The sequence below is a fragment of the Emydura macquarii genome, unplaced genomic scaffold (genome assembly GCF_026122565.2).
Source record: "Emydura macquarii macquarii isolate MOO-44397 ecotype Brisbane River unplaced genomic scaffold, CSIRO-AGI_Emac_v2 contig_3122, whole genome shotgun sequence".
Taxonomy (NCBI): domain Eukaryota; kingdom Metazoa; phylum Chordata; order Testudines; family Chelidae; genus Emydura; species Emydura macquarii.
In genome coordinates, this window is record NW_027133259.1 from 6,747,811 (window position 1) to 6,773,520 (window position 25,710).

Here is a 25,710-nt window from a genome sequence, read left to right on the forward strand (position 1 = left end):
TGCTGGCTGAGTGCCAGCATGGGGGTCATTGAAAACACAGGAGGGATGGGATCCCAGCGCTTAGTTCTGGTGCCTGGCCTCTTCCTGGCTGGGAGCAGCCATTACAAGGAAAATCCAGCTATGCCTCTGTGGTCCTGGGCTGGAAGGAGCATGCTCACTTGCTCTATGGGGATGGAATATGTACAGTCCCATCATGTAGAAGCTTGAAGGGATAGAACATGCTCAGCAAGAATGGAATCTCTGGAGATTTTAGCTATTCAACTCTAGCAAACCTCTACTGAGCATGTGCAAACTGCAGTTTTCCAAAGGCTTTTAACTTGGCCAAATTTGGACAGATTTTCATGAGGACAATAGCCCTCCCTCCCCTCCCCTAAATTTCAGGGTCTTGTTTCAAACAGAGGGATGCTAGATTTTTCTAAAGACTGAGTCACTGGAATTTTTTTTTAACATTGAAAACAATGTTACTTTCCCTAGCCGAGTTCTCAGGAATGACTCAACTGTTTTGGCTGAAATTTTTCAAAACAGTTGAGCCTGAGGTAGACACCTAATAAGGAAAATTGAAGCCCAAATGGTTAAAGTTTGGTAAAGCTATCAGCAGCTGAAATCAGGGTCTTATAATGGGGAAATGTAGAGCAACCTTAATAGAAGGTGGTGCTATCTACTATACCTGTAATGAATCAGGTATTTTCTCCCTATCTACACAGGCACAGATTAAGGAAGTCTGTGTGGGTAAAGGAGAGGTGTTAGGGTGCCATAGTTATGGCACCAAAGGCCCCTCCTCCCCCCACTTCTACACAGGTTCTTGTGCTCTTTGGGCGCCAAAATTGGCCAGGGTCTCTGTGCATGGGCCCCAGGGGCCCTTGCGTTAATCTGCCACTGCCTTTATCATTCCTTTCACCCTTCTCTGTGCTCTTCCATCTCTTCCTCTTGTTCTCTTTCTTCCCTGTTTCCATAAGACTCTTTTCTGGTTCTGATCTCGTCCATCTCTCCCTGTCCTTCCCCTTCTCAAATCTTTCATCCCCATGCAGCCCACCCAGACAGTAGGTGAAACCCTGTTATCACCTGCAGTTCCAGGGCTGGATCTCCCCAGTGGAGATTCTCTCTTCCCGAACATCACTCTGCTCACCAATGAACCCTGAGTCACCAGCACAGCAGAACTCACCAGAGTCATTTGGAAGTGGCTAAACCCAAAGCAGGAGCCTGAACTATTGCTGGCGGGATCAAGAGGCAAAGAAGTAGCCCAGAGACACTCCAACTGCTGGCACGCAAAGAAACAAGGGGACTTTCGCTGACTAACGTGCCTGTCCTTTCCACGCCGGAAAAGCATTGCAACAGCAAGAAAAAGAAGAAGATAAGAAAGAGGAGATTGTGAAAGAAGTGAAATGTACAGATCTGAATGAGACTAAGGATTTCAAAATGCAATCCCCTCCCAAAATCTTCCTCATTTAACATTATTGTCTACAGTGTGGTTGTAGCTGTGTCAGTCCCAGGATATTAGAGAGATAAGGAGGGGGAGGTAATATCTTGTATTGGACCAACTTCGGTTGGCAAGAGAGACAAGCTTCCGAGCCACACAGAGCGCTTCTTCAGGTCTGAGAAAGGAAATCCCAGCGTCACAGCAAAGTGCTCGGTGGAACAGATTGTTTGCCACAAATAGTTAGCATATATTGTAAGGAACCATTCAAGGTAGAGTGGTGGATTAACACTTCTGTAGTCATAGGACAAAAAGAGGGGTTAGTTGGCTACAGATTATTGTAATAAACCATAAATCCGGTGTCTCTGTCAAGTCTATGAATTTTGGTTTATAGCAGAGTAACAAATTTAAGCTCCCAGGTTTGTCTTTTAAAAGTGTTGTGCAGGTTTCCTTTGAGGATAAGGACTGATATTTCAAATATAGAGTGATCACTTCGTGCAAAGTGTTCACTCACAGGTGATAGGTTGTTTTTGTCTTCCATCATTTTCCTGTGTGAGTTCATTTGCGTGCGTAGTGATTGTTTGGTTTCACACACATAATTGTTGTTGGGGTATTTAGTGCACTGGGTGAGGTACACCACATATTGTGATAGGCGTGTGATAGACTGATATAAATTAGTTATATTTTTGCTTGTTCTCTAGTGGACTAGGCACCATTTCTTCTATTCAAGTTAGCTTTCTGCCTAAAACATGATTTCTAGGGAAAAAAAGAACACAGCTGAAAGATACATTAAAACAAACCCAACAGGTAAGTAAATATCTGTATTGATAACAGCAACCCAAAATGAACACGGCAGGAGTGAGTCCCTTCCAGCCTCAGACAATATGTGTCTGGATGATGAAGGTCCACTCAGTCATCACCAGGGAGTCAGTTCTCTGCCATTGACACCACTGGTCCATTTAATCTTCACTGGGGAGTCAGCTCTTCTACTACTCCAGAACTCCTTCTCACCCCAATCTCACCCTCACCCCTCCACTGACAGCTTGAGTCAGTCTCAGAGTGGCCAAGAATCCTCCATGAATGGCTATTCCCCCTACTGGTCTTCTAGAGCCCTGAGAGAATTGCTCCACCTCAGGTCTATCTCTGCTTCACGAGGCCAAGGTGAGCCGCGTGCTGTGAATTCCACTCAGCTTTGCTGCCATTAATACAAACTTGTAACACAGGTCCCCTCCCACACACATACCACAATCCCTCATCCCAGACATACAATCTCATGAACCATGAACATTTTTTTCCTCTTGGTAATGGGGGTTGCAGCCTGAGTCGGGCCCCCCATAAAGTGTACCCTTCCCCCCCCACCCCCAGTCAAAATATTTGCATTTCCTACAGTAGTAAAAAATAATGTATTTACAGCTGATCACATGAACTGTTAATCACAACTGTTTTGGTCTGTGCCATTTACTGACCTTTGTGTTGCTCCTCTATTCACTGGCTGGACATGTTGCACAAATAATAATGCTCAGGAATAACAATTACATAGTAACTAAGGTCGTGTACTCCCTTGGTCTCTGTGCAAATCTTCCACAGCCTCAGGGGGCCATTTCACTGTGTGTTGTGGGGAGTATATAGCCCTGAGTTTATACCCTGGCCCGCGAAGCAAAATTAACTCGGAATTCGGCCTTTCCTCCAAACGAGCCTGACACCCCTGATCTTCATAACCAATCTTCTAATTTATCCAAGTATCTATCCTTAAATGCTATATGGCCTGGACGAAGAAGAAGAAGCAGTGTGTGTAAGGACTGGAGTGCACTGGCAGAGCGCTGTGGGAAGCCTTTGACTGCCACAGCAGATTGTGCTGAAGTTCAGGAGTCAGGTGCATTATCAGAGCTGTGTGGGGATTCTGGGACTGAAATAGCAATGCTGCCGCTATGAATCAGGAGATTTCTTGTCTGTAATATTTCATCCCAGCACACTGAGGTCCTGTCACTTTACAGGAGGTTGGGGTTCAGGGCCTAGGAATTAACCAGGCTATCTTTTGTGTTCTGAAAATGGTTTTGTTCAGATAAAGACATCAATTGACACACCTGATAGCTGTCCTGCCCCGTGTGAATCAGGACCCTGGGTAAGAGTTCATTCCAGAATGCTGTGGCTCTTTCACTCTGTGGGAGGCCAGGACTGGTTCCTCAGGAAATGGGCTTCACAGAATGAACTGGATCAGAGTCTATTGTTTACATCTAGACTTGATTCAGATAAACACAATAGTAGACACAGTCCTGAAATGAGCAGGGAATTCCTTCAGGGAAATTGTATGCAGTTAGGGTTAGGAGTCAGCAATAAGAGCTGGGCCAGCACTAGGTGATACACTTCCAGAGAGAACTCTACACAGAGCATCCACCATTCCTCTCAAAGCCCACCAACAATGAAGTCGAGGACTGTGGTCTTCTCAAAGAAAATGGTGGAAGCTCCAGCGTGCTTGCCATTCAAAGCTAGCATTAGACCAAGATGTGGAGAATGCCTGACCGGGAACAATCCAGCACTGGGTCCTGGGCAAAGGGAAAGAACTGGGCTTATGGATCCTTTCCATTTCTAGGAGATACGATTTGGGATCAGTCTCTAGGTTGAAAATCTCTTGGGTATAAATAGTTCTGCTCCATCACAAAAGAAATGGGTTCTGGATCAGGGATAATGCACTGTGTGGCCTTTTAACTTGTCCCAGCCGGAAGCACAGACACATGTTACCGGTGGGGTTGGAACAACAAAGAGCTCTGAGATTTGGACCTTTACCTCTGCACTTTTTTCCCGAAAGCTGAATCTCTTATTACACCCAGCAGTCACCAGAGCAACGTGGACATGATGAGACACTCTCCCATTCGCAGCACACACATTCCTGGGCACGGATGTGTTGGGCCCATTGGAGTGGTGACAAGGGCGGTTATTACATTTAGCAACACTGGTTAAATTACTATAGCGAATAGCAACTCCCTTCAACCATTTAAGGCAAATCCTCTCACCCTCCCCTTCCCAGCCCACCTTCTCCACTGGACTCACTGGGTGATGTCCCAGGCAGTTTTTGTAACATCAGAAGCAGAACTCAGCTGAAGTCTGGTATTTTTACACTTTAGTCATTTTCAGAAATTTTGGTTTTTAAAAAATAACCTTTTTTTTTTTTTGTGGTGAGCACAGTAGCTTTCACTCTCACCTTCCAGTATAGCCCAGGACGCATGGTGGTATAAACCCTCCAATCTGATCTCTCTGTGAACTGTCCTGATGAGGGATGGGCTCACTCTCTGGTCTCACATCCATGATGGGTTTTTTCATCAAATACTTGTTGCCGCAGTTTCACAAATTCGATGAAATAATAAGACACAGTTGAAGTTATTCCAGTTCCTGTTCTTCTTTTGGGATGTATCGACGGCAACACAACTCTCCAAAAGGATGAGATTTGGTTCTCCAGGTATCCAGAACCTGTAAGACAGAGAAGCTTATGTGGCAGGTGTGTTATTATGAGTGACACAGGGGAAAGAGTTGAAGCTGGTTAGGATGGAACAGTGCTGGAAATTACAACCCATGAATCATCCAGAGAGATTCCCCTTCCTCCCTAAAATGGATGTGTAGCTTCTGATCATGTTGCCCCAAGAAGCCTTCCCTTTGCTGGACCAGAAACATTTCGCTCCAGTAGGAGACAGAGGTCTCTCTCTCAGACACACACACATCCACTGTGCTGTATGTAGGTACTCACGCTGCAGTCTCATTATATGGCGTCCGATCCACCCAGTGCCACTGGCCTTTCTCCTCCTGAGTTAGACCGATTAAGTAATTCTCCACTTTGATGCCAATAACTGTTCTTTTTACATAATTGGAAATGAAATCCTGGATAAAAAAAATCAATTTAAATTTCACTAGATGCACTTACTGAGCAGACAGTCGCAGGCAGGAATCCCTGTGGCAGGTGGGCCTGGTGCAGGGTGTGTGGATGGTTGAGGAAGCCCAGGCCTGAATGAACATGGAGACAGAACTACTCACTGAAATTCAAGAGCAGGTGCGTGCGAGTGAAGGTCTCCTCTGGGGCTGGGCACTGAATTCCCAACACAGCCCAATCCCCGGCAAGCTACCTGCTCAGCTTCCGTGTTGATCACCACCAGGTGGGAGCCCATCCCTGAGCAGTTCTTCTCACTGTTACCCCAGTTCATGATGTCTTTAGAGAAATAGTAGCAGCTGGTGTGAAAGGGTTCCCAGCCCAACGGGCAGCATGTCCAGACTCGCCCTGTGCAGGGAGAGAAAGCCAAGGAGAAGGAATCAGAATAACTAGAGATGGACAATCCCTAATAGGCTACTTCTTTGCCATTGTCCATTGACAATGCTGCATTGTTCCCTCCGGTTTATTCTGAAGGGTTTGACCTCTCCCAGCTCCACAACTTTGTCCAGACTAAGACGGAAGATGTGTTGTTAGGAGAGGTTTGCTAACATGGTCAGCAAGCCCAGTGTAGACAAGGCAATGTAGACGAACACGTGTTAGCTGACATGTTCTAACCACACATCTTTAAATTCTCATCTGGACAAGGCCCAAATGGATGTCACCCCTTTGCTTGGGAAGACATCCATAGTCTAGTGGGTATGGATGGGAATGTTAGGGTTAGGGAATATTTTCTCATCCCCAACCTGAAATGCTCTTTTTCTCCCCTTTATACCTCCTACTTCTGACCATTCTCAATGAACCCCTCCCCATCCTCCTTGTTCACACCCTGCCTGTGCTTGTAGAACATCGCTGTTTCTCTCCTCAGCCTTTGCTCAGTCACTGTGTACAGTCTTCATTTTCTCCTCGTTATCTCCTCATAGGTGAGTCCCTCCAGCCCACTCTCACTGTTTGCTGTGAATCCAGACCTGGGGGTGGAATCAAGCAACTAGCCCAGAAGGCTGATACAGAGGTGATTTCCTTGCTCTCTTTCAGTGCCACTGACCTTTCCCTTCATCTCTCCCCACGATACAATGCCACTCCGCGGAACCCTGGGGCAGGGCCTTGTGCACTTCACAGCTTGGATTTCCCTTGAGAAGAGTAACTGGAAAAGGAGAGAAAAGAAGAGAATGGATCCAATATTTCCCTCCTCTTGCTCCCACGTACAACCTGATTTCTTCTCCTTCTCCTGGCCAAGAAATGTCACAATGTGGTTGCTCCTACATGCATTTCCTTTATTTTCATGCATACCAAAACCAGTCTTCCATAGGAGGAGAATAGGGCAGCTCCGCTCCCTTCATCTCTCTGCTGGCTGTGGGGACCAGTTATACTGACTGACTGGTACAAGCCAATCTATCTGGGTCAATGAGGCAAGAGAAGTGTCTGACCCAGATGGGGCAGGTCCAGGTGGGTGTGGCCAGGCAACAGCTCATTAACATTGTCACCCTGTGCCGAGCTATGGCAGATGTTGGGGCCTTGCAGGTCAGTTTCCTATTGGAGCAGAAATCAGTGTTGTGGAGTCTGGGTATTTTCTTAGTGTAACTTGCCTATTTACAGACTACATCACTCCAGGCAATCCCCTCTTCCAGAGCTCCCAGGCCACACACCAACATCCCAGGAAGCAACTCTGCCCCAGGAACTGAGTCTAGGTACACAGGTTAAGGTAGAAAGAAAACTTTTGCTGTTTGCCACAGTGCCCTGAAAAACTAATGTAGAAAGGGGAAGGAGATAGTAATCAGTATAAATTAGAAGTTATGGAGTGTAGCAAAATGCTAAGGGAAGCTAAAGACATCAGAGCCAAATCTCCATGGCTGACAGGACTTAGGACCATAAGAAATTTTTTTTTAAGTATATCAGGAACAAAAGAAGTCCTAACAATGGTATAGGTGCATTACTACATGTAGATGGTAAAATTGTTAATAATTCTCCAGAAAAGGTAGAAATATTCAACAAATATTTTGGTTCTGTACTGGAAAGAAGCAGGATGATATATTCATATCACATGACTATTATGTACTTTCCAGTTCACTAGTAACTATGGAGGATGTTAAACAGCAGCTACTAGGGATGACCATTTTTAAATCAGAAGGCCCAGAAAACATGCACCCAAAAGTCCTAAAAGAGGTGCCTAAGGAGTTCTCTGACCCATCGGTGTTAATTTTTAGTAAATCTTGGAATTCCAATGAAATTCCAGAAGACTGGAAGAGTACCGTTGTGCCTATACTCAGCAAGGGCAAGTGGTATCATCTGGGTAACTATGGGTCAATTAGCCTGACATAGATCACAGGAAAAATACTAGAAATATAGATACGGAATCATCCAATAAAGAAAATAACAGCATTAATACCAATCAACATGGTTTTATGGAAAGTAGGTCTTGTCAAAAAAAATCTGATTTCATTTTTGATTAGATAAGTTTGGCAGATAAAGGTAACTGTGTAGATATAATATATTTAGAGTTTTGTAAAGCTTTTTTAGTACTACCTGACATTCTAATTAAACAACTAATACTGTAGTACATCAGTGAGACGCATGTTAAATGGATTAAGAACTGGCTAACTGGCAGATCTCAAAAGTAGTTGTTAGTAGGGAATCATCATTGAATGGGAGTGTTTCTAAAGGGGTTCCACAGGGATCGGTACTAGGCCTGATGCTATTAATTGTTTTCATCAATGATCTGGAAGTAAAGATAAAAGAACGGATGATAAAATGTGCAGGTGTCCCAAGGAGGATTGGCTGACTGGTAAATAATGGCAGGGCCACACAACAACCAAACACAAAGGGAGACCAGATTGAAGGCAGAGAGACACAACTCTCCTAGGGTGACCAGATGTCCTGATTTTATAGGGACAGTTCCGATAGTCGGGACTTTTTCTTACATAGGTGCCTATTACGATGATGTCCCGATTTTTCACGTTTGCTATCTGGTCAGCCTAAGCTCACCTCACTGCAGATTGGCTCTTTTGCAGAGTGGCACAAAGAACCTAGATCACATGGCTTCCCTCGGCCTGCAAATAGGACCAGGAAACCCCATACAATTTAAAGTGATGGCTTGTCATTTTTACACAGTTTCCAATATGCCACATATACAGCACTGGCGAGACCAATCCTGGGTCAATTTCCTGTTGGAATAGGAACTGAAAGTGTCCAGTACTTTGCAGGAATGGTAAGTTATGATGTCCTCCGGGAGGGCAAGTGCCGTGGACATGTTTAAAGAAATTTGGTTCATAAGTAAAAAAGTAATAAGAGATCAGAAATTACCTCTAGGAACTGGTGCCCTAGATACCGAAGGCTCCATATACCAGTTCCCCTGAGCCATCTTACCCCCAGGAACTGGAGCCAAATTGGAACCAGCATCCAAGCTGAAAGGCGCTGTATCCCATCCCCCACGTCTCTTGCATCAGCTGATCCCCATCAGTTGGGACTTGATTAAAATGGATGCCCTAGATCAGAACCCCATTTGCTGATCCCTCAAACCCTCCACTCTCCTTGACATGCAGCTAAATTAGAACGAGTGTCCTCATATGGCTCTATTTATTGTTCTCTCATCCTACTGCGCCATCTCAATCTCCACCACTGCTAGTTAATATCACCGATCCTCTGGGCATATTCCCTACACCACCCAACTCCTTCCACTGCCAAAACCCTTTTTATAGCCCAGATTTACTCTTCCCATGACACCATCTTGCCTGCTGCCCACTGCAAATATTCTTCAGGGCTTTCTCCAGGCCCAAATGTTTGGGGTCCCACCCAAATTTCCCTTCGAGGAGATTTTTCTTTAGTGTAATAGACCCCTCACTGTTAGGGAATGTTTCCTGATAGTCTAGTGGGGTGTTTCCCTCTTTGCTCACTTTTATCCACTTTATTCACAGAAATCTGGGTACTTTCCTTTTGCCTTCTGGTTTCAGAGCATTTAAGACTCACTCAGGTCACATTCTTAAACTTTTCTCCACAACCTTAAGTGCTAGAAACTTCCTGGGATTGTCCCATAATCACTTGACTCCAGAAGGTGGTGCTTTAAGTTAAAAAAGTCAAATATTGTGAGGCTTACGATAAAATTATTAGAGTGGGTTACTGAGTTGGGGGAAGCTTTGGATTGAGTAAGCTATCTCTTATTTCTCATCTAATGAGGCAACAACCACTGCTTTAAAGACCAAAAAGCCAATTCCAAGTGCTCAAACATTGTGAGTCAGCCCCCCAGTCCCCTCCCTCCCAAAATTATGACATTTTGTAATATCACAAAAGTCGGATCTTATGATTTGCCTTCTGGGTTTTGCTCCTTTTAGGTTCCTGTTTTTTTTCTGAAACCAGGAGGGCTAAAAACTTATTTTTAAATGTCTGCTAAAAGTCCCGCATGATCACATGACTCCCGGATCTAGCATTTAAGAAAAACAGAAAATATTGTGAGATTTGTGATAAATAATGAGAGTTGGCAACACTGATAATCCCTGAAATCAACAGACTTGGCAACATTAATAACAACTTGTTTCCCTCTAGCCCATTTCTTCTTGAAGGAAGCCCCAGCAATTTACTGACTGTATTTACAGGAAATGCTTCCGCAATCACTGAAAATCAGCTGCTTCTGGGGTGAAATGTGGCAGCTGTTTAATGACACAAAAAGCAGGTCATGACAGTAGAGAACAGAAGAAAATCCAACTGGACCTGGTGGGGGGATTCCAGGAGACAGTGTATAACTGCCTGAGATGGGATTTGACCTGGGCACAGAATAAATGCTGCTATTGATGTGAAATAGGTTGCCCACTCTTTAATTTCCACAAGGGAGCAGCATTAAGTTTTATGGATTATACAAAAGGCGTCACCTCCAACAGTCCCAGGCACTTCAGGGTCAGCAGTGACTGTGAGGGAGAAGCATCCTCCAGAGTCACCAACACCACACCCTGCAGCACCATGGTGTACAACACCACTGTACCCAGCTCCAGGCAATGTACGAGAGCCTGGCCTGGCCGCACTGGCTTCTCAGCCCATGCTACTGTCTGAGACAGCAGGAGGGGAAGGCCCAATAACAGTGACAGAAAAACAATGAAACTACCACACGCACAGAGCTGCCTTTCCTCTGGAGCCTGGGGGCCCAGTCAGACTGCTGTCAAGACTGTGGAGGTCCCCACCTCTGGCAGGGGTGAGAGGAGGCAGAGGGAGATCCAATGACATCACACAATTAAAATGGGCGTTGTCATACTTGGGACGGAACCGAGAAACACAGGCATGCGGCGGGGAGCGGTGCTGGTGGCTCAGGAAGGGAAACTTTTCTCTCTGTGTAAATGGGCAGAGTGGAGGGGGGAAGGGCAGTGGATTCGCTGCAGAGGAACAGACTATTGTTCCATCTAGCCCAGCATCGGGCTTCCGGCAGGGGTTGGTGTCAGATGTGTCAAATAGAAATAATATATCTCCGTCTCTGCCTACCTGTCCCTCTTCAGGGTGTGGGTGGGGGGTTCTTCCTGGCCTCTGCAGAGATGATTTATCCCCTAATGCATGAGGGTTTATTACCTTTCCCTTAATTATGCTGCCCCTTTTATATCCAGCAATGCACCAAACTTGGTTGATTCCCTGAAGCAGGGAGTTCCACAGCTTGACTTTACAAGCCTTTCATTTTACTGATTCTAAATTTCCCAGCCACTATCTTATACTGTTTCCCTATCTTATTGTTTTTGTTTTTGTAAGATGGGAAAAAAGAAAGCAGCAGGGGGGACAGATCCCAAAGAAAGCAATAAAATCCCGTCTTGTTTTATACATTTACTTTTTCTTTCCAATGCAGGCAAATAAACAGAATCCAAAACCCACCCATGCAGCTGGAGATGACACAGGCCTTGAGGACCAGGGCACAAAGAAGAATGATCCAGGGGCTCATCCAGAGACAGAGTCTCCTCTTCTCTGCGAGGGCTGAAATACACAAGGCAAGAGCAGGAATCACACATCCTTCCCAAAGATCAAATTGCAGGAGATCCCAGGTGGCCCAGCAGCCCCTGTCTGCCTAATTCCCACACAGTGTCCTGAGACAGGTGAGGAATCTCCCTAGAATTACACTTGGACCCAGGAGCCTGTAATTAAAAGTGGCTCAGGTATAGGAGGTGGGGTTAATGCAAGGTCTCCCAACTCCTCTCTTTTTCTTTTTTCTCACTACCCGTCGCTCCTCTTCTCTCCCCTTTACTCCTTCTCTCTTCCATTGCTTGGTCCCCCAGAACCTCCTTTTCTCCCCATAACATCTCCCTCCATAGCTCTCTCCTTCCGTCTCTCCATCCACTCCTCTTTTGCTCATTGCATTCTCTTCCTCCACCTTTGTCCACCTCTCTCAGTTTGTCCCACCATCCCATCCCCATCTTCTCCTCTACTTCCCTTCCCCTCCCCTTTTTGTTCCCTTTTGTTTACTTTCTGTACTCCCTTCTCCCCCCACCTGTCCCTGCTCGTTAGGGCTATGTCCACACTTTGAGCTAGGGGTGTGATTCCCAGCTTGGCACATACCTGCGCTAGGTTTGATCAAGCTACTGTGCCAAAAAGAGATTGTAGCCAGGATGGCACGTGCAGCGGGAGGGGACGGCCGTCCTGATGACATACCGAGCCCATCTGATGAGCACGCACTGGTGGCAGCTCTCCCTGCCTGCTGCTCGCTTGGCTGCAGGGTGCGCTCTATTTTTTGTGCACTAGCTCGAACCAGCTAGCGCGGGTGCAGCTCCTTGAGCCGAGAATCCACACCCTGAGCTCAAAGTGTGGACATCCCCTCCTGTGTGTGTGTCTGCACCGCAAAGGGAGGTGTGGTTGCAGCGTGGGCAAGGCATCCCTGTGCTAACTTTAATCTAGCCGGGTCAGGTAGCAGTGGTAGTGAGGAGGGGGTGGGAAGGGTTTCAGCACAGGCTGGCTGTCCCAGTCCAAGCCCACTGGGGACCCTGGATGGGTACTTGCATTGCTAACCTCTGCTGGGTCCATGCTGCCGCACCTCTGCTGCAATTGTCCACACTAGCTACACGAAGACCAACAAATAACATGCCTCCCCGTGCTAGTCACACCTTCGTTTGCGGTGTATATGTCACCTATGTCTCTCTCTTCATCGCCTGGTCTGTGGTCTAAGTTGCCCAAGGGACGGAAAGCCCAGCTCAGCCCATTATAGACAATGGTTCATAAAAGCAGGCAAAGTAGGAGACAACTAGACTGTTTACACTGAAAAAATCATGACGGCTCCTCAGGATAGCGGGAAAGGTCAGACGTTGGCATGGTAACGCGCTGTAAGCGTGTAGAGATGAGAGGAAATGTTTAGGGTGGAGGGAGCTGGAGCAGAAGGCCACTGTTTCTCTCCCCTAATTTCATTCTCCCTCCCCCAGTTCCTTTGGGCCATTCTTCAGCCTTTCTCTGTTCCTCTGCCTCAGCGGTTCCCAACCTGTGGCCCAGGGGCCAAAAGTGGCCCTCGGGGGCTTTCAAAGTGGCCCACAGCTCCCCTCCCGCTGGCTGCAGAAGGGAGCCACTGCCTAGGGACCCAGGCAGAGCGCGTTGCCATAGGGCTACAAGACCAGTGCAGGATGCTTGTTGCAGCCAAGGGGACAGGGAGCATGGCAAAGTGCTCTGCCTGGGTCCCTAGGTGCTGGGTCCCTGCTGGAGCCAGAAGGAGGGGAGCACTGATCTCTCATCCCCCTGGCTGCAGAAGGGAGACACTGCCTAGGAATCTAGCAGGAGCGTAGGGGGTTACAGGATGCATGTGGTTTCCCTGCTGCAGCCAGGGGGACAGGAGAGCCTCCTCGCTGAACTTCTTCCATCTGGCTGCAGGGGAAGGGGAGGGGGGCTGCTGGCGGAGACTGGTGTCCCTTCAGGTTAGTAAAACGTATATCTGCGGCCCTCGAGACAAAAAGGTTGGGAACCACTGCTCTATCTCATCCTTTCCAGCCATCGTTCTATGTGGTCTTCCTCCAGAGCTGATCTCCTTTATCACTCCCACTCTACTGCCTTCCCAAATCTTTATTCCAACCCATCCCGCCCAGCAGAGCGAGATGAAATCCCCGTTCTCACCTGCAGTGCCAGGGCTGGGTTCCCCTGTGCGGCTCATGACCTCTTCCAGAACCTCACGGTCTCCACCAGTGACTCCAGAGTATCCACGTAGCCACCAGCACAAGGGGCCGTTCTGCTGAAGAACAAATGTTATATTCGGAGCTGGTCAGACACAAACGAGGAACCTTAAAGATGTCTAATGACGGCAAGGCTGAAAGTCCCAGAGCCTGGAGATGGATACATCACGGAAAGGCGTGGAGGGAAGGGAAAGTTTTCAACTGCTCTTATGCTGGCTCATTCCACGCCAGAAATACATTGTTATAAGAAATAAAAGAAACTAACCCTCCACCCTGCCCCGCCCTTAATATATACATAAACAAAGTGAAGAAAATGAGGATGGAAAAGAGGAACTCCCCCATCCTGGAAATATCCTATTTTGAAACTATGAACTTTTGCAACATGTGACACTCTATCTGCTAGGTTTGTCCTGTGTCTGTAGAGTGGGATGGGGAAATCTTTAGCCCATCAAATCTCACGTGCTAAAAATTAAGCCAGTTTGGTGCTGGGCTGGGATGTAGTGTCTGTGGGTTCTGTGTAACAAGACTCAGTCAGAACTTGAGGGAGAGCAGAATATATTATTTACTATAGATTCAGCTCTGCAACGTAGAGTCTTCTGCTTCGGTGGTTGCCTCAGAAGTGCTCGCAGCTCCCCCCAATGTAGGGGTGGGCAATCATTTTTGCAGATGGGCCTCTCCGTGAACTCTGGTAAGTCTGTCGCAGGCCTGAGCCACTTCTGGTCACATGAACGGAAGCGGGCAGTTCGGGAAGCGACCGGCCCGAGAAACGAAGCTGCCTGACGGTCCAGTTATCTTGGCAACTGGAGCATCGGGCAGCTTAGTGATTCTCAGCTGTTTGCGACCTGAACTTCCAGCTCCCAGCCGCATGACCGGAAGCAGGAAGTCTGGGTAGCGACTGGCCGAAGGCTGCCTGACACTCCAGCGTAGCGCTCCTGCATGGCGGGCTGGTCGGCCGGACGGAAAAGTTAGATGGGCCGGATCCGGCCGCAGGCTGTCTTTTGCCCACCCCTGCCCTAATGGATCTGTTCAGCTACAGTCCTTCCAGGGACATAGCCTCCCATCTCCCCATTTCCAACTAAACTAAAGAATGTATTCAACATGAATCAAAACTATAATAAACAAACTATTCAGTTTTAGTGAGTGATGTGGAAGCACATGCCACTGGTCTCCAGTCTTCTTACTTACATAGCAAAGTTGCCCAATGCCTTCCTTTGATGCATCTGTGGGCATCTTAGTCTGTCTCCTGCAATCATAAAATGTAAAGACAGGAGCTCTCTTAATTACCTGGTTCAACGTTTTCAAATGCCTTATCTGGATTGGCATCCCCTGTCCATTGATTATTTTTGTTGGCGTGCTCTAAAGTTGCTAGTTTTAGCAGCCAAATGAGGTACAAACTTTCCCACAAAGTTTGATCATCCCGAAGAATCTTTGTGTTCCTTCTCTGTCTACTGTGGATGGCATGTTTGTATAAGCAGGGTCTGCATGCACTCTCTCCTGACATCTAGTGATGTACTGGGGAAGAGGCCTTCAGGAGCCGATCTTGTTTGCAGGGACGCACCCACTCTGCATAGATGAGATGGAGCCGCTTTGCCCAAATGATCACTTTTGGCATGTGTTGGGTTGCGAGTCACTTTGTTATTGTATGCAGAGGTAATGAAGGGTTGTCATCCTTGTTGTGTGAAGCAAGGAAGCAGATGTGCTTGGATTGAAGGATTCACCCTCAACTGACCTGCACTTTCTAAGCAAGGGGTAGGAGTGCCAAAGCCTAACAGAGATGGAAGAGTGTGGGTTCTCTACCATGAACATTAAAAAAAAAAAAAAAAAAAAAAAAACCCACCATAATCACCTGACAGATGAGCATCTTCATCAGTGCATGAATCCGATTTCATCTGAGCAAGGGTAAAAGAACTATTCTTAAGTGACTAAATCAAATTGCTTCCCATAATCCCCTTCTGCCCCTTTAACTTTTCACCCACTTTTTTCATATAATCACACATTCTATGCATAATCTCCTCATGACTAATATTGTCATGCTTCTGCAGTTTCTAAACTTTACACAGAATGGTGCTGGAGTAATTTGAAACCTTAGCAACACAGCTTCCTTATATGTATCATAGTTCATTGCTTCCTCCTGGTCCATGCCAGTGAAGACCTGGAAAGCTTTACCCAAAATGTTGAGGACCAGTGCAGACATTAGTTTGCCCTAGGGGATGTCATTGGCCTGTCATAGTCTTTCAAAAGCAGCTAAATACTCTTCTCTACAGTCTGAGTCTTTAAAAAGTGTGCACAGTCAGTCCCAGCTGGGTGAATGCTGGGGGCAATTACCCACAAGCTGGGGATACATTTCAGCAGTTCTAGCACTCTGAGCTGTATTTGCTATGCCTCCATCTGCTGCTTGTGTGCTCTCTCCACTACTTTGATCACCTACTTTCATAGCTGGTGGGTCCACACCTCTGCCTCCTCAGTGGCTTTCTTCTCTTGCATTCTGAGCTCTGCCATTTGCATATGGTGTTCATGTGTCTCCTTATCTCTGCAGAAGTATAACTGAGTGACCATCTCCTGTGAGGAAGCAAGGTCTGGCTGATTTCCCAACCCTGAGTCACCTCCCACCTCATTCTCCTGCTCCTGCTCAAAATACTTGGTGAGTGAGGCTTTCAGATCCTCTGCTGATTTCCTCTTGTGGGGTAAACCATATTTCAGACATAAGTTCCCAAGCTGTTTTTTATCCATTGTGACCAAGGAATAACTGGCTCATTTCCCCCTTTCCTTGTTCTATTTCCTTTAACCAAAATAAACAAAAGAAAGTAATAAATCATAAACTTGTACTTTGCTCCCTTACTTTTGAATCTATTAGGGGCTAGTTTTGCAAGTGTTTGCAGAGTGAACCACAGTTTGCTGATATTGGAATGTGTGATGGGTTGAAGTAGGCCCAGAGAGCCCCTGCTAGAGATGTGAGGTTCTTGCCACAGCACTCCCAGAAAGGAGCAATAGAGAGATCCTCCAAGTGGGCTAGATTGGCTGCAGGAGAAGCAGCCAATCAGAGAAGCTGCAGGGAGCAACCAATCAGGGCCCATGAGGGCCATATAAAAAGGTGCTGCAGAGCCAAAGACAGTCAGCTCTTTACTAGAGTTGGAAAAGTGCAAATGGTGCTCCTGGTTGGTAAAGGGCATGGTAGCAAAATGGGCAGCTCAGTGCTGGCAGGGACTAAGTGAATGAGAAAGAGTGCCTGGCTGGCTGGCTGCTGGGCCTGAACACAGAAGAGCTCTGAGTTAAGGGTAAGGCATTGGTATAGGCTGGAGCTGTGGGGTAGTGGAGCAAGGAACTGCAAGCAGTGTAGTTAAAGGCACATGGACATATGTGGCTGCTATTCTTAGGGTCCTTGGACTGGGACCTAGGGTGGGTCTGTTCTCCCCCTCCTCCCCCCAAGCTACTGAGGAAATGGGCCTACAACTGGACAGTGACATACCCCCAAGAAGGGGATCTGAACTCTTCATGGCCCAGCTGGAGCCAGAAGGACCCAAAGAGGGCAAAACCATTGCCTTCCAAGAGGAAGCCCTGGGGGTGCAGCCTGCTACCAGGCCTGGGACTATTTAAAGATTGCAGACACATGACCCGAAGTGGGTTTGTGAGAGGTGGGTGCCACAGCGTTACAGGGTGCAACTCCTGTAATGACTGTCACTGTGATGTTTTGGGGGTCACCCAGATGAGTATGGGGTCCTGTCACTATCTGCTTTGTAACTTTGGGTGCCTTAATGCTATGCTGTTATGTCTCAGAACTCTGACACCAGGAGCCAGTCTAAAACCATAAAGGTCTCCACCATATCTTCTCCCCTAGCCTAGTTACTCCTTGCAGGATGATCTCAACCTCCTCCAATCCTGAGGTCCCCCCAGATCCATCTCCCCACGTTCTTAACTATCAGACACACTGACTTTTCCCTTCCCATAATGTCATCCATAATTGTCACACCTTTTTTCAAAATCCATGATAAGTTCATGGATGACAGGTCCATCAATAGCCAAGATGGTCAGGGATGCAGCCCCATTCGTGGTGTGTCCCTAGCATCTGACTGCCAGAAGCTGGAACTGGATGATGGGATGGATCACTTGATAATTGCTCTGTTCTGATCAGTCCCTCTGAAGCACCTGGCATTTGCTATTATCAGAAGACAGGATACTGGTGTAGATGGACCATCGATCTGACCCAGTATGGCTGTTATGAACCTGCATGGCCTCCTTGGTGTCAGAAGCATGGAGCTTGCACAGTTCTCCGCTATTGTCATGAGTGTTACAATCACATTGATTTGCTTCTTCCTGCGCCTCTGCAAATCCCTGTGTATGTAAATAAACTGCTCTGTCTGCTTCCCCCCTCTTACCAAACTCTACAGGGGAATGAAAAGCTGATAGCAACGCTACCTCTCTTAGTCGTACCACGACCTCTTCTAGTACGAGTAAATGAATGCAGAGTCGATAGCTGGGTCCCGTTAAGTTGTGGTTGCCATCACTGTAATGGGAAGTAAAATGATGCACTTACCTGAGCATCCTTCCCCTGCACTGGGTTTGTCCGTGCTCAACTCTTGGGATTGACTGGACTGGGGGGAGTCAAAGACGGGTCCTGGCTTGCAGCATAGGTGGACCCCCTCAGTCACATGTCCCCCGTACTCCTGTTTTTCCTCTTCCACCACCTCCTCACTGCTCAGGCCAGCGGGCCTGTGACTCAGGCTTCTCAGAAGTATCCATGGTGGTGTGCAGGGTGGTGGTGGTGTGTCCGCCACTGATGGCATGGGGCTCTTTGTAATAGCGGCAGGTCTGCGGCTCAGCACCTGATTGCCTTTGCTTTCACCGGGCACTGCTGCTGGTCATTGTATCCCTTCTCTTGCGTCCCTTGAGCAATCTGCTCCTAGATGTCCACGTTTCTGCGGCTGGTGCATCGGTGTTCTTGCACAGCCTCTTCTCCCCACGGGCCCAGGAGGGCCGATATCTCCCGTCTACTCCAAGCTGGGCTGTGGCTAGAGCACGCAGCTAGCATGGGCAGCTGGGCAGTTGCGCACAACCATGGAGAGCTGCTAGTTGCGCTGGGCAACTGGGAAAATGCATTTAAAAAATTCACAGGGCTTTAAAGGGGAGGGGGACCCTTCCAATCTACATGACCCTTGGGGCAGTAGAGTACACAACTGAGACCAGAATGGTCACTATCAGGCATTGTGGGACAGCTGCTGGAGGACTGTTAAGGTCAACATAGGCAATGTAGTGTCTACTCTCGCACTGCTTCGACCTCAGTACCTCTATCATGGCTCAGCGCCGCTCAGGTAGCTGGTGTTACTATGTCGATGTAATGGTGCTTACAGAGGTGGGAGACAAATGTGTTTGAGTGTAGACACATGCATAACTGGGTCAACGCAAGGTGGCGTATGTCAATCCAACTGTGGAGTATAGATCAGACCGAAATCTACACTTAAAATGCTACAGTGGCGCAGCTGCATCCCTATAGTGCTTCAGCATAGACATCCATTACAGAGATGGGAGAGGGTTCATAATTCACCACCCTGAGAGGCAGTAACAAAGCTGTGTCTTCACTGACAGCGGCGAATTCGCCACGGTCAGATCGATTCTTCAGGAGCAATTGAGCAAAAGTGGAGACCCGCTTAATCGACCCGGAAGTCGATTTAATAAATCCACCCCCGGAAAAAGAGTAATGCTGTGCCGATTGGAGGGCATTTCCCATGGGCACAGTGCAGTGAAGACGCCGTGGTAAGTAGAAGTTAGGAAGTCGATGGGGGATACGCGAGCTGCTGTACGTAGCTTGTGTATCTCCTGTCGACTGCCGCTGAATTTACCGGTCAGTGTAGACCAGGCCTTTGTCAATGGAAGACCTGTTCCGTTGACCTAGCTCTGTCTACACTGGGGGTTAGGTAGGCACAACTATATCACTCAGGGCTGTGCATTTTTCCACACCCCTGAGCAACATAGTTATCCTGATGTATGTTTCCAGGGAAAAACCAGCCCTCAGTCCCAAAGAAAGACTATGCAGTAAGATTTTGTGTAGATTATAGAAAACTTAATGGGGTTACAGTCCCCAGTGCTTACCCTGTCCCTTGTGGTGAATGATAAGTTAGATATACTTAGAGCTAACTATGGGATACTGACAAATTCCCTTGGAAACTGAGTCACACAAAAAAAGTCCACATTCGTTACTGAGTTTGGACTTGCAGTTTAAGGGTTTACCACCCTTTGGATTGATTAATGCAGGAGCCATATTCCAGAGGCTGGTTAATAAGGTACTACGGGGGTGCCAGGATTTTGCTCTCAGCTACGTAGATGATATGGGGGGGAACACACCACGTGTGAGGAAGGTATCGAAAAGCCTGAGAGAGGCAGGTCTCCTAGGTGAGATGTCAAAGCATACAGTGGTGGCGGCGGAGATCCCTTACTTGGCTCACTGAGTGAGCGGAGACCAACTCCACCCAGATCCCCTGAAAGTGGAAGCTATTTGAATTGGCCTGTCTCCAAACCGAAGAAACAGGTTCAGTCTTGTTCTAGGTCCGTCTGACTAGTATCAAAAGTGTGAGGTTTTGGTGAGGTTATTGCTCCTATCACAGATTTACACCAGAAAACAAAACCAGAAAAAGTGGTTTGGGCAGCCGCCTGTGAAAAGGGTTTGATATGGTGAAACAAATTTGTATCAGCCACACCCCTGTTGGCCAGCCGCGATTTTAAGAAAATATTTGAATTGTGCAGCGATGCATGCACCGCAGCGCCGAGAGCTGTCCTGCTGCAGAGCAGGGGGGTAACAAGAAACGCCCCACTGCATTTCTGAGTAAAAACTGTCTCCCACTGAAGAAAAGTACCCTGACAAAAGAGTGTTTCCTCTGTGAAACAACTCAGGCTGCACATGTTCAAAAGGCAGTTGAGGGTATTAACGGCCCAGACCCCACGAGTAGGGCTCCACAGAACAAAAGGAACCACTCCAGCTTGCTATGCTGGAGTATTATAGGGAGATCAAACACGTTGAGGAAGAGCCCAGCAAATTTGAAGTGATAAATCCCAATTTTCAATACACCACCCCAGAAGGGCAAGGCCCCAGCAAGCTTTGGTCCCTCCAATAACAGCCAAAGCCAGGACACTCTTGCAGAATTGGCAAGCACTGGAAACCACTGTGAGGTTTGAGATGGAGCTTGGATTCACACCTACGCACTCTGAGTCCAGGCATCCACTACAAAGTTTTGTCTGCATAGCTATGTCAATCAGGGGTATGAAAAAGCCACCCCATTAACCCACATAGCTACCCCAGCAACTCCCCACCTGCATGTTGACACAACTTCTACCAGCAGATGAGTCCATTTGCCAATAGAGCTTGTGTTGTTTGGAGAGGTAGTTTAACTCTATTGGCAAAGCAATTCCTTTTGCTGGTATACACTACGTCATGGCTCGGGGCTTGGCCAGTACAGCTCTACCAAGATAGCTGGATCTGCAAAGCTTTTGTGGTGCAGGCTTGCCTTGTGGCACAAAGAGAAACCAGCCTGCCCGGTGTACATGGTGGTGCTGAGAGTTCGGGGCTTTCAAACTTGCTCTTTGCTTGGCAGGACACAAATACAGTGACCGCAGCGTCCTTAAAATCCACCAGCTAGCCCAAGGCACAGCCTGCTGCAGAAAGGCCAGCTGGGCTTGAGAAAAGACAGGCGTGGGAGGAAAAAGAAGAGCTCCAAATAGTCCATGGAACCTTCAAACTAGTAGAGAAAGGCGGGTTGTAAACCGCTGCCCTGGCCATTTATTTCATCTATTTACTAGGGACTATTGTCCACAGAAGCAGGCTACATTTCTTTAACCTTCCCAATCATTCATAAATCACACCCCAAAGTCAGTAATCCACACCGCTGGGTTTATTAGCCAGTGATGTTGTTTGCCTTTGGTCCAAACGTCACAGCGCACCCGTGTGTCTAATGGCGAAGCCAACATGAGGAGGGGCAGACACCCTCAAACCTTGCAAGGGTCAGATCCCACCACCATGGTTGCCCCACTGCCCATCTCCTTCCTTAGTCCAAATCCATACCCTGGCTGGGAGCTTTCAGGCTGTTCTAGCGAGGGGGCGGGCTGTGAAGTTGGGATTCGTAGAGCAAAAGAGTGACGTTTGCAGCAGTGATTTAGGGAGGTGTGTAGTTCAGCGAAATCCAAACTAAACCATGCTCTGATAGAGGAATAAGCCTTTGCATTTCATCAGCACTTCCCAGCCGAGGATTTTACAGTGCTTTAGAAATGTTAATTCACTTACCTCACCAGGCAGAGATTGAGTCTAAGTAAGTATCACTACTCCTAAGGTTCCCAAAAAGAGAACACGCTGGAGGGGGGGGGGGCACAGTAGGGGACGCTGGAGGGGTGCATGTACTGAGGGGGATGTGGGGATGCTGGAGGGGGGTGTGTGTCCTGGGGGAGTATTTGGGAGGTGTGTATGTGTATTGAAAGGATACCTGAAGGGTACCTGGGGGGTGCTGAAGGGGATACCTGGGGCCTCACTCTTGAGGTGGGGGGCAGTGTTGCTCCCTGTCCCAGTGGCAGGGCAACTGGTGCATACAGGGGATGCTGTGACAGCTGTCAGTCAGTACCTCCTTACAGGGCTCTGCCCCTCCCCAGGGCTGGGAGCCAGGGCCCGGGTGGGCAGGATCCAGCAGCTGCAAGGGACGAATAGGATGCAGATGCAGGGGAAGGACCAACGGGAAGCAGACCAAGCGGGGGTCCGTTTCTGAGCTGCAATGTGCACTCTGTAAAAAATCTGAACATTGCTTTTTATCTGAAAAATCTGCCCCAGACAGAGGGTGGAGGATCAAAAAAAGAGGCAATGCCCAGGAAAACCCAGACACAGGGTAACCCTAATTGCCCCCATTTTATAGGTAGGAAAAGTGGGAGAGGGGAAGTGATTAAACCCAAAGTCACCAAGCAAGTTAGTGGTAGATCTAGGAATAGGAGCCAGATCTTTGGACTCTCAGTCCTGGTTTCTGACCACACGGCCACGCCTCCTCTCTATGTGCTTGTGAAGAATCATAGAAGATGAGGGTTGGAAGGGACCTCAGGAAGTCATCTAGACCAACCCCCTGCTCAAAGCAGGACCAACCACAACTAAATCATCCCAGCCAGGGCTTTGTCAAGCTGCACCTTAAAAACTCCTAAGGATGGAGATTCCACCCCCTCCCTAGGTAACCCATTCCAGTGCTTCACCCACCGCCTAGAGAAAAAGGTTCTCCTAATATCCAACCTAGACCTCCCGCACTGCAACTTGAATGACTTCAAGCTGCATTAGTAAGTGTTCCCCTGTCTTCAGGGTATTGTCTGTTGAGACTGGACTGAACACAGGCACACTGGCCACGATCCTCAGCGCTATTGAAGAACTGAACTCCCACTGCTTTGTAGCTACCTTTGAGGACCTGGGCCAGCATCACCAAGGCGCAGGTAGTTGTAGGAAAACGGCACCTGTTGTATTTGCCCACCAGATGGCACTGCAAGAATTACAAAACCTCAGAAGGCTTTATGTGCGGTTACGTGTCTCTGGTATTCAATGGTTCACTGTCACCAAGATTAATCACAGGGATTATAAATGTTCTGCACTGATCCTTATCGTCTGCCCCACCCCTGTATCTGACAGGGCTGCGTGCATGTTCACCCTTTCCCTTCTGAATCCTTCTGTATTTTCCCCATATTCTGGCCAGCGTATGCGCCACTACCCACATTTGCTGGTTTTCTCAGGCAAATGTAGCTAGGGGCTTCCAGGTGGGCCAGGACAGCTACTGTTCGCCACGGTGCTAGACAACAGCTCAGACCAGGCAGCGAAGAAGAAAGCCATCTGCAGTTGAAACTGGAAGGAGGGACTGAGGTAAACTAAATGCAGTTACCTTAGCTGGATTGTCCCAGGAAGCCGAGGTTCACACCCCCACCTTTTATTAAACACACTGTGGGACTTTTCATGGCAAGTCATCAGCTCCCCAGTTTTAGATTTCATCCAGAACATGTCACTTCCAAACCAGTGCCCCCCAACCACCACCACCCCCCCACTGGGGCATCGACGTTAGCATCAACTGAAAGGGAAAAGCAGCCCTTAAATCACCCACCCATCCACTGCCTGCAGCACAGCCCCCCTTCTGCCCTGCTTGGACACTGGGCTCATTGCTGGCAGGGAGAGGAGAGCAGCAAACCCAGAGGCAGCGGGGCTCAGTGCTGACACAGCCAGAAGAGTCTCTTCTCCTGAGTCACCCTCACCACTCCCAGCCGCACAGGCCTCCCTACCCTTGATCGTGAGCAGTGGGGGCAGTGCTGACTCAGAGGGTAAAGTGCCCCCGTGTGAGTCACCCACACCACGCCCTGCCGCACAGCAGCTTATTTTGATGAGACGAGGCCTCCCATTTACATATTTTGAAAGTAGCAGCAGGCTTTCTAGGACGTCCCCATCCACGCTGCTGTTTAGTTCCTAGCAGAAGGGGTCAGTAAGCGGAGACACTGGTAGAAACTGTTCCTCTGTTGAACGTGTTAAATTTCTGTAGCAGGCTTTATTTCCCTTTTTGCCTGCAGAACGTGTCTCTGGGGCACATGCCTGACAACCCCTTGCTTTCACTGGGGGGGGGGGAGGGTGTTAGGGTAAGGTTTAGATGCAACAAATCCTGGCTGTTGTAAAACTAAGCAATATCTAGAGGACTTGATGTACCCCTGGCAGACCTCTGCGTACCCCCTGCTTGAGAACCACTGGGTGAGGTGACCCGTGTGGTCCCTTCTAACCCTAGAGGATTTTAGGATCCTAAGGTTTGCAGACACACCCAAGTTCCATTTTCAGAAGTGACTGAGGCCTGGTCAGCACGCAGATTTCACCCCAGCATAACTAGTGCAGTGAGGGGTGCGATTTTGTAACCTGGTTTAATTTAGCCTGCCCTAAATCACATTAGCTGTCAAGGATACTTAAGCACCTAAGGGCTTGTCTCCAGCCAAGAGTTGTACTGCATTAACTACGCCAATCTAGTTAATGTGCTACAAGCCCGCTCGTGTTAGCACACTTGTATCAGTGTCATTGGTGCCCTTTCCAACATGGGAACTGGGCCATACGGATAGAAGCACCTTGATATTGATCCAGCGGGGGTGGTTGTAGCACTTGCACTTTAGCGGGTTAGGTGCCTCGGCACTTTTGTAAACCCCGCAAAGCACTCGTTTGCATTTGTAGGCACCTAAATGCCTTTGAAAAATCTGGCCCTAAACCCCCCCGTCATTTAGGCATCTTAGTCATTTACGCATTTTGGCCAATGTTACCCGTAGCCTTTTGGCAGCATCAGCTGCTTGGGAAATAGCAGTGGTAGGAAGTCTTCCTTACACTCGCTGTAGGACTGGCTCCCCCTCCAGCTATAAACATTTCAGGGGTCACTTGAGGACTCAGCTAAATTTGGTTAATACAGTAGCTGTTGGCAAAAAAAAAAAAAAAATAGGCTGTCACACTAGCTGGGCACTGATTGTCCTGCATTAATGGCTGGGAAAAATACATTCGAGGATGCCGTGTCTATTGACAGAGCTATTCACTCAGGAGAAAATAAACTTCACACAGTTTCCAGCCTGAGGGCCTATTGTTCACATAATGAAATACACCCTGCCTGGCGCTCTAGACCTCAAGGCATTATGCTTTGTGTTACTGCAGGGACTCACTGCTTTGCCTTTACACACAGTGTGCCCGATTCTGCTCTCACTGTCAAGTCAAGGGAGTTATACAGATCAGAGTTCAGCACCAGGCCCTGAGTTTTTTATATGCGTCGCTGCAGGAAAATTTTAAATCCGTTTTCTCCTCTCTTCCCTTTATACGTCACTTCTTGTCCCTCGGAGATTCTACTCAGAGCAGGCCCAAGGCCTTGTCTGCAATAGAAAATTCATGCCTGTAATTCACAGCTGATACTGCACTATTGATGGCACCAACCATAGAGGTGATGGTGGAACCAGGTCTCAGGTGTTTTTAAGCTGCCTGCCCAAAGCAGGGTTAGGTGACATAATGGTGAAAATGGCCACCTCCAGTGCAGCTACCACCAGTGGAGTAGGATAACTATAGGTCCCAGTTTTGCCCAGGTGTCACAAACTCTCCCCCACCATCGCTCAGATCCCACGCTTCCCTTCTCACTCAGCCAACGCAATGGCCCACCTCCCTCCCAGCTTCTCCTCTCACCTCTAGGGGGCCAGAAGCAGCTATTCCCAGCAGATAAGTAAACTCACAGTCATATTATGTGGTATAAAATAAATATAATTTCTTGGGACCTGATCAGGAGATCAAA

At 48.0% G+C, this 25,710-nt stretch overlaps 1 protein-coding gene across 1 annotated transcript; it reads right to left on the reverse strand.

Annotated features, from left to right (window-relative positions):
- Nucleotides 1-4,612: 4,612 nt before the first annotated feature.
- Nucleotides 4,613-15,957, reverse strand: LOC137141919 (C-type lectin domain family 4 member E-like). The gene is made up of 8 exons (XM_067531026.1): nucleotides 15,861-15,957; nucleotides 14,618-14,675; nucleotides 13,377-13,491; nucleotides 11,166-11,264; nucleotides 6,373-6,471; nucleotides 5,527-5,678; nucleotides 5,154-5,284; nucleotides 4,613-4,879 (listed from the first exon to the last, which is right to left on the reverse strand). The coding sequence occupies exons 2-8, from the start codon at nucleotides 14,660-14,662 to the stop codon at nucleotides 4,732-4,734; spliced, it is 789 nt and encodes a 262-aa protein (XP_067387127.1). The 5' UTR covers nucleotides 14,663-14,675; nucleotides 15,861-15,957; the 3' UTR covers nucleotides 4,613-4,731.
- Between the last annotated feature and the right edge of the window lie 9,753 nt (nucleotides 15,958-25,710).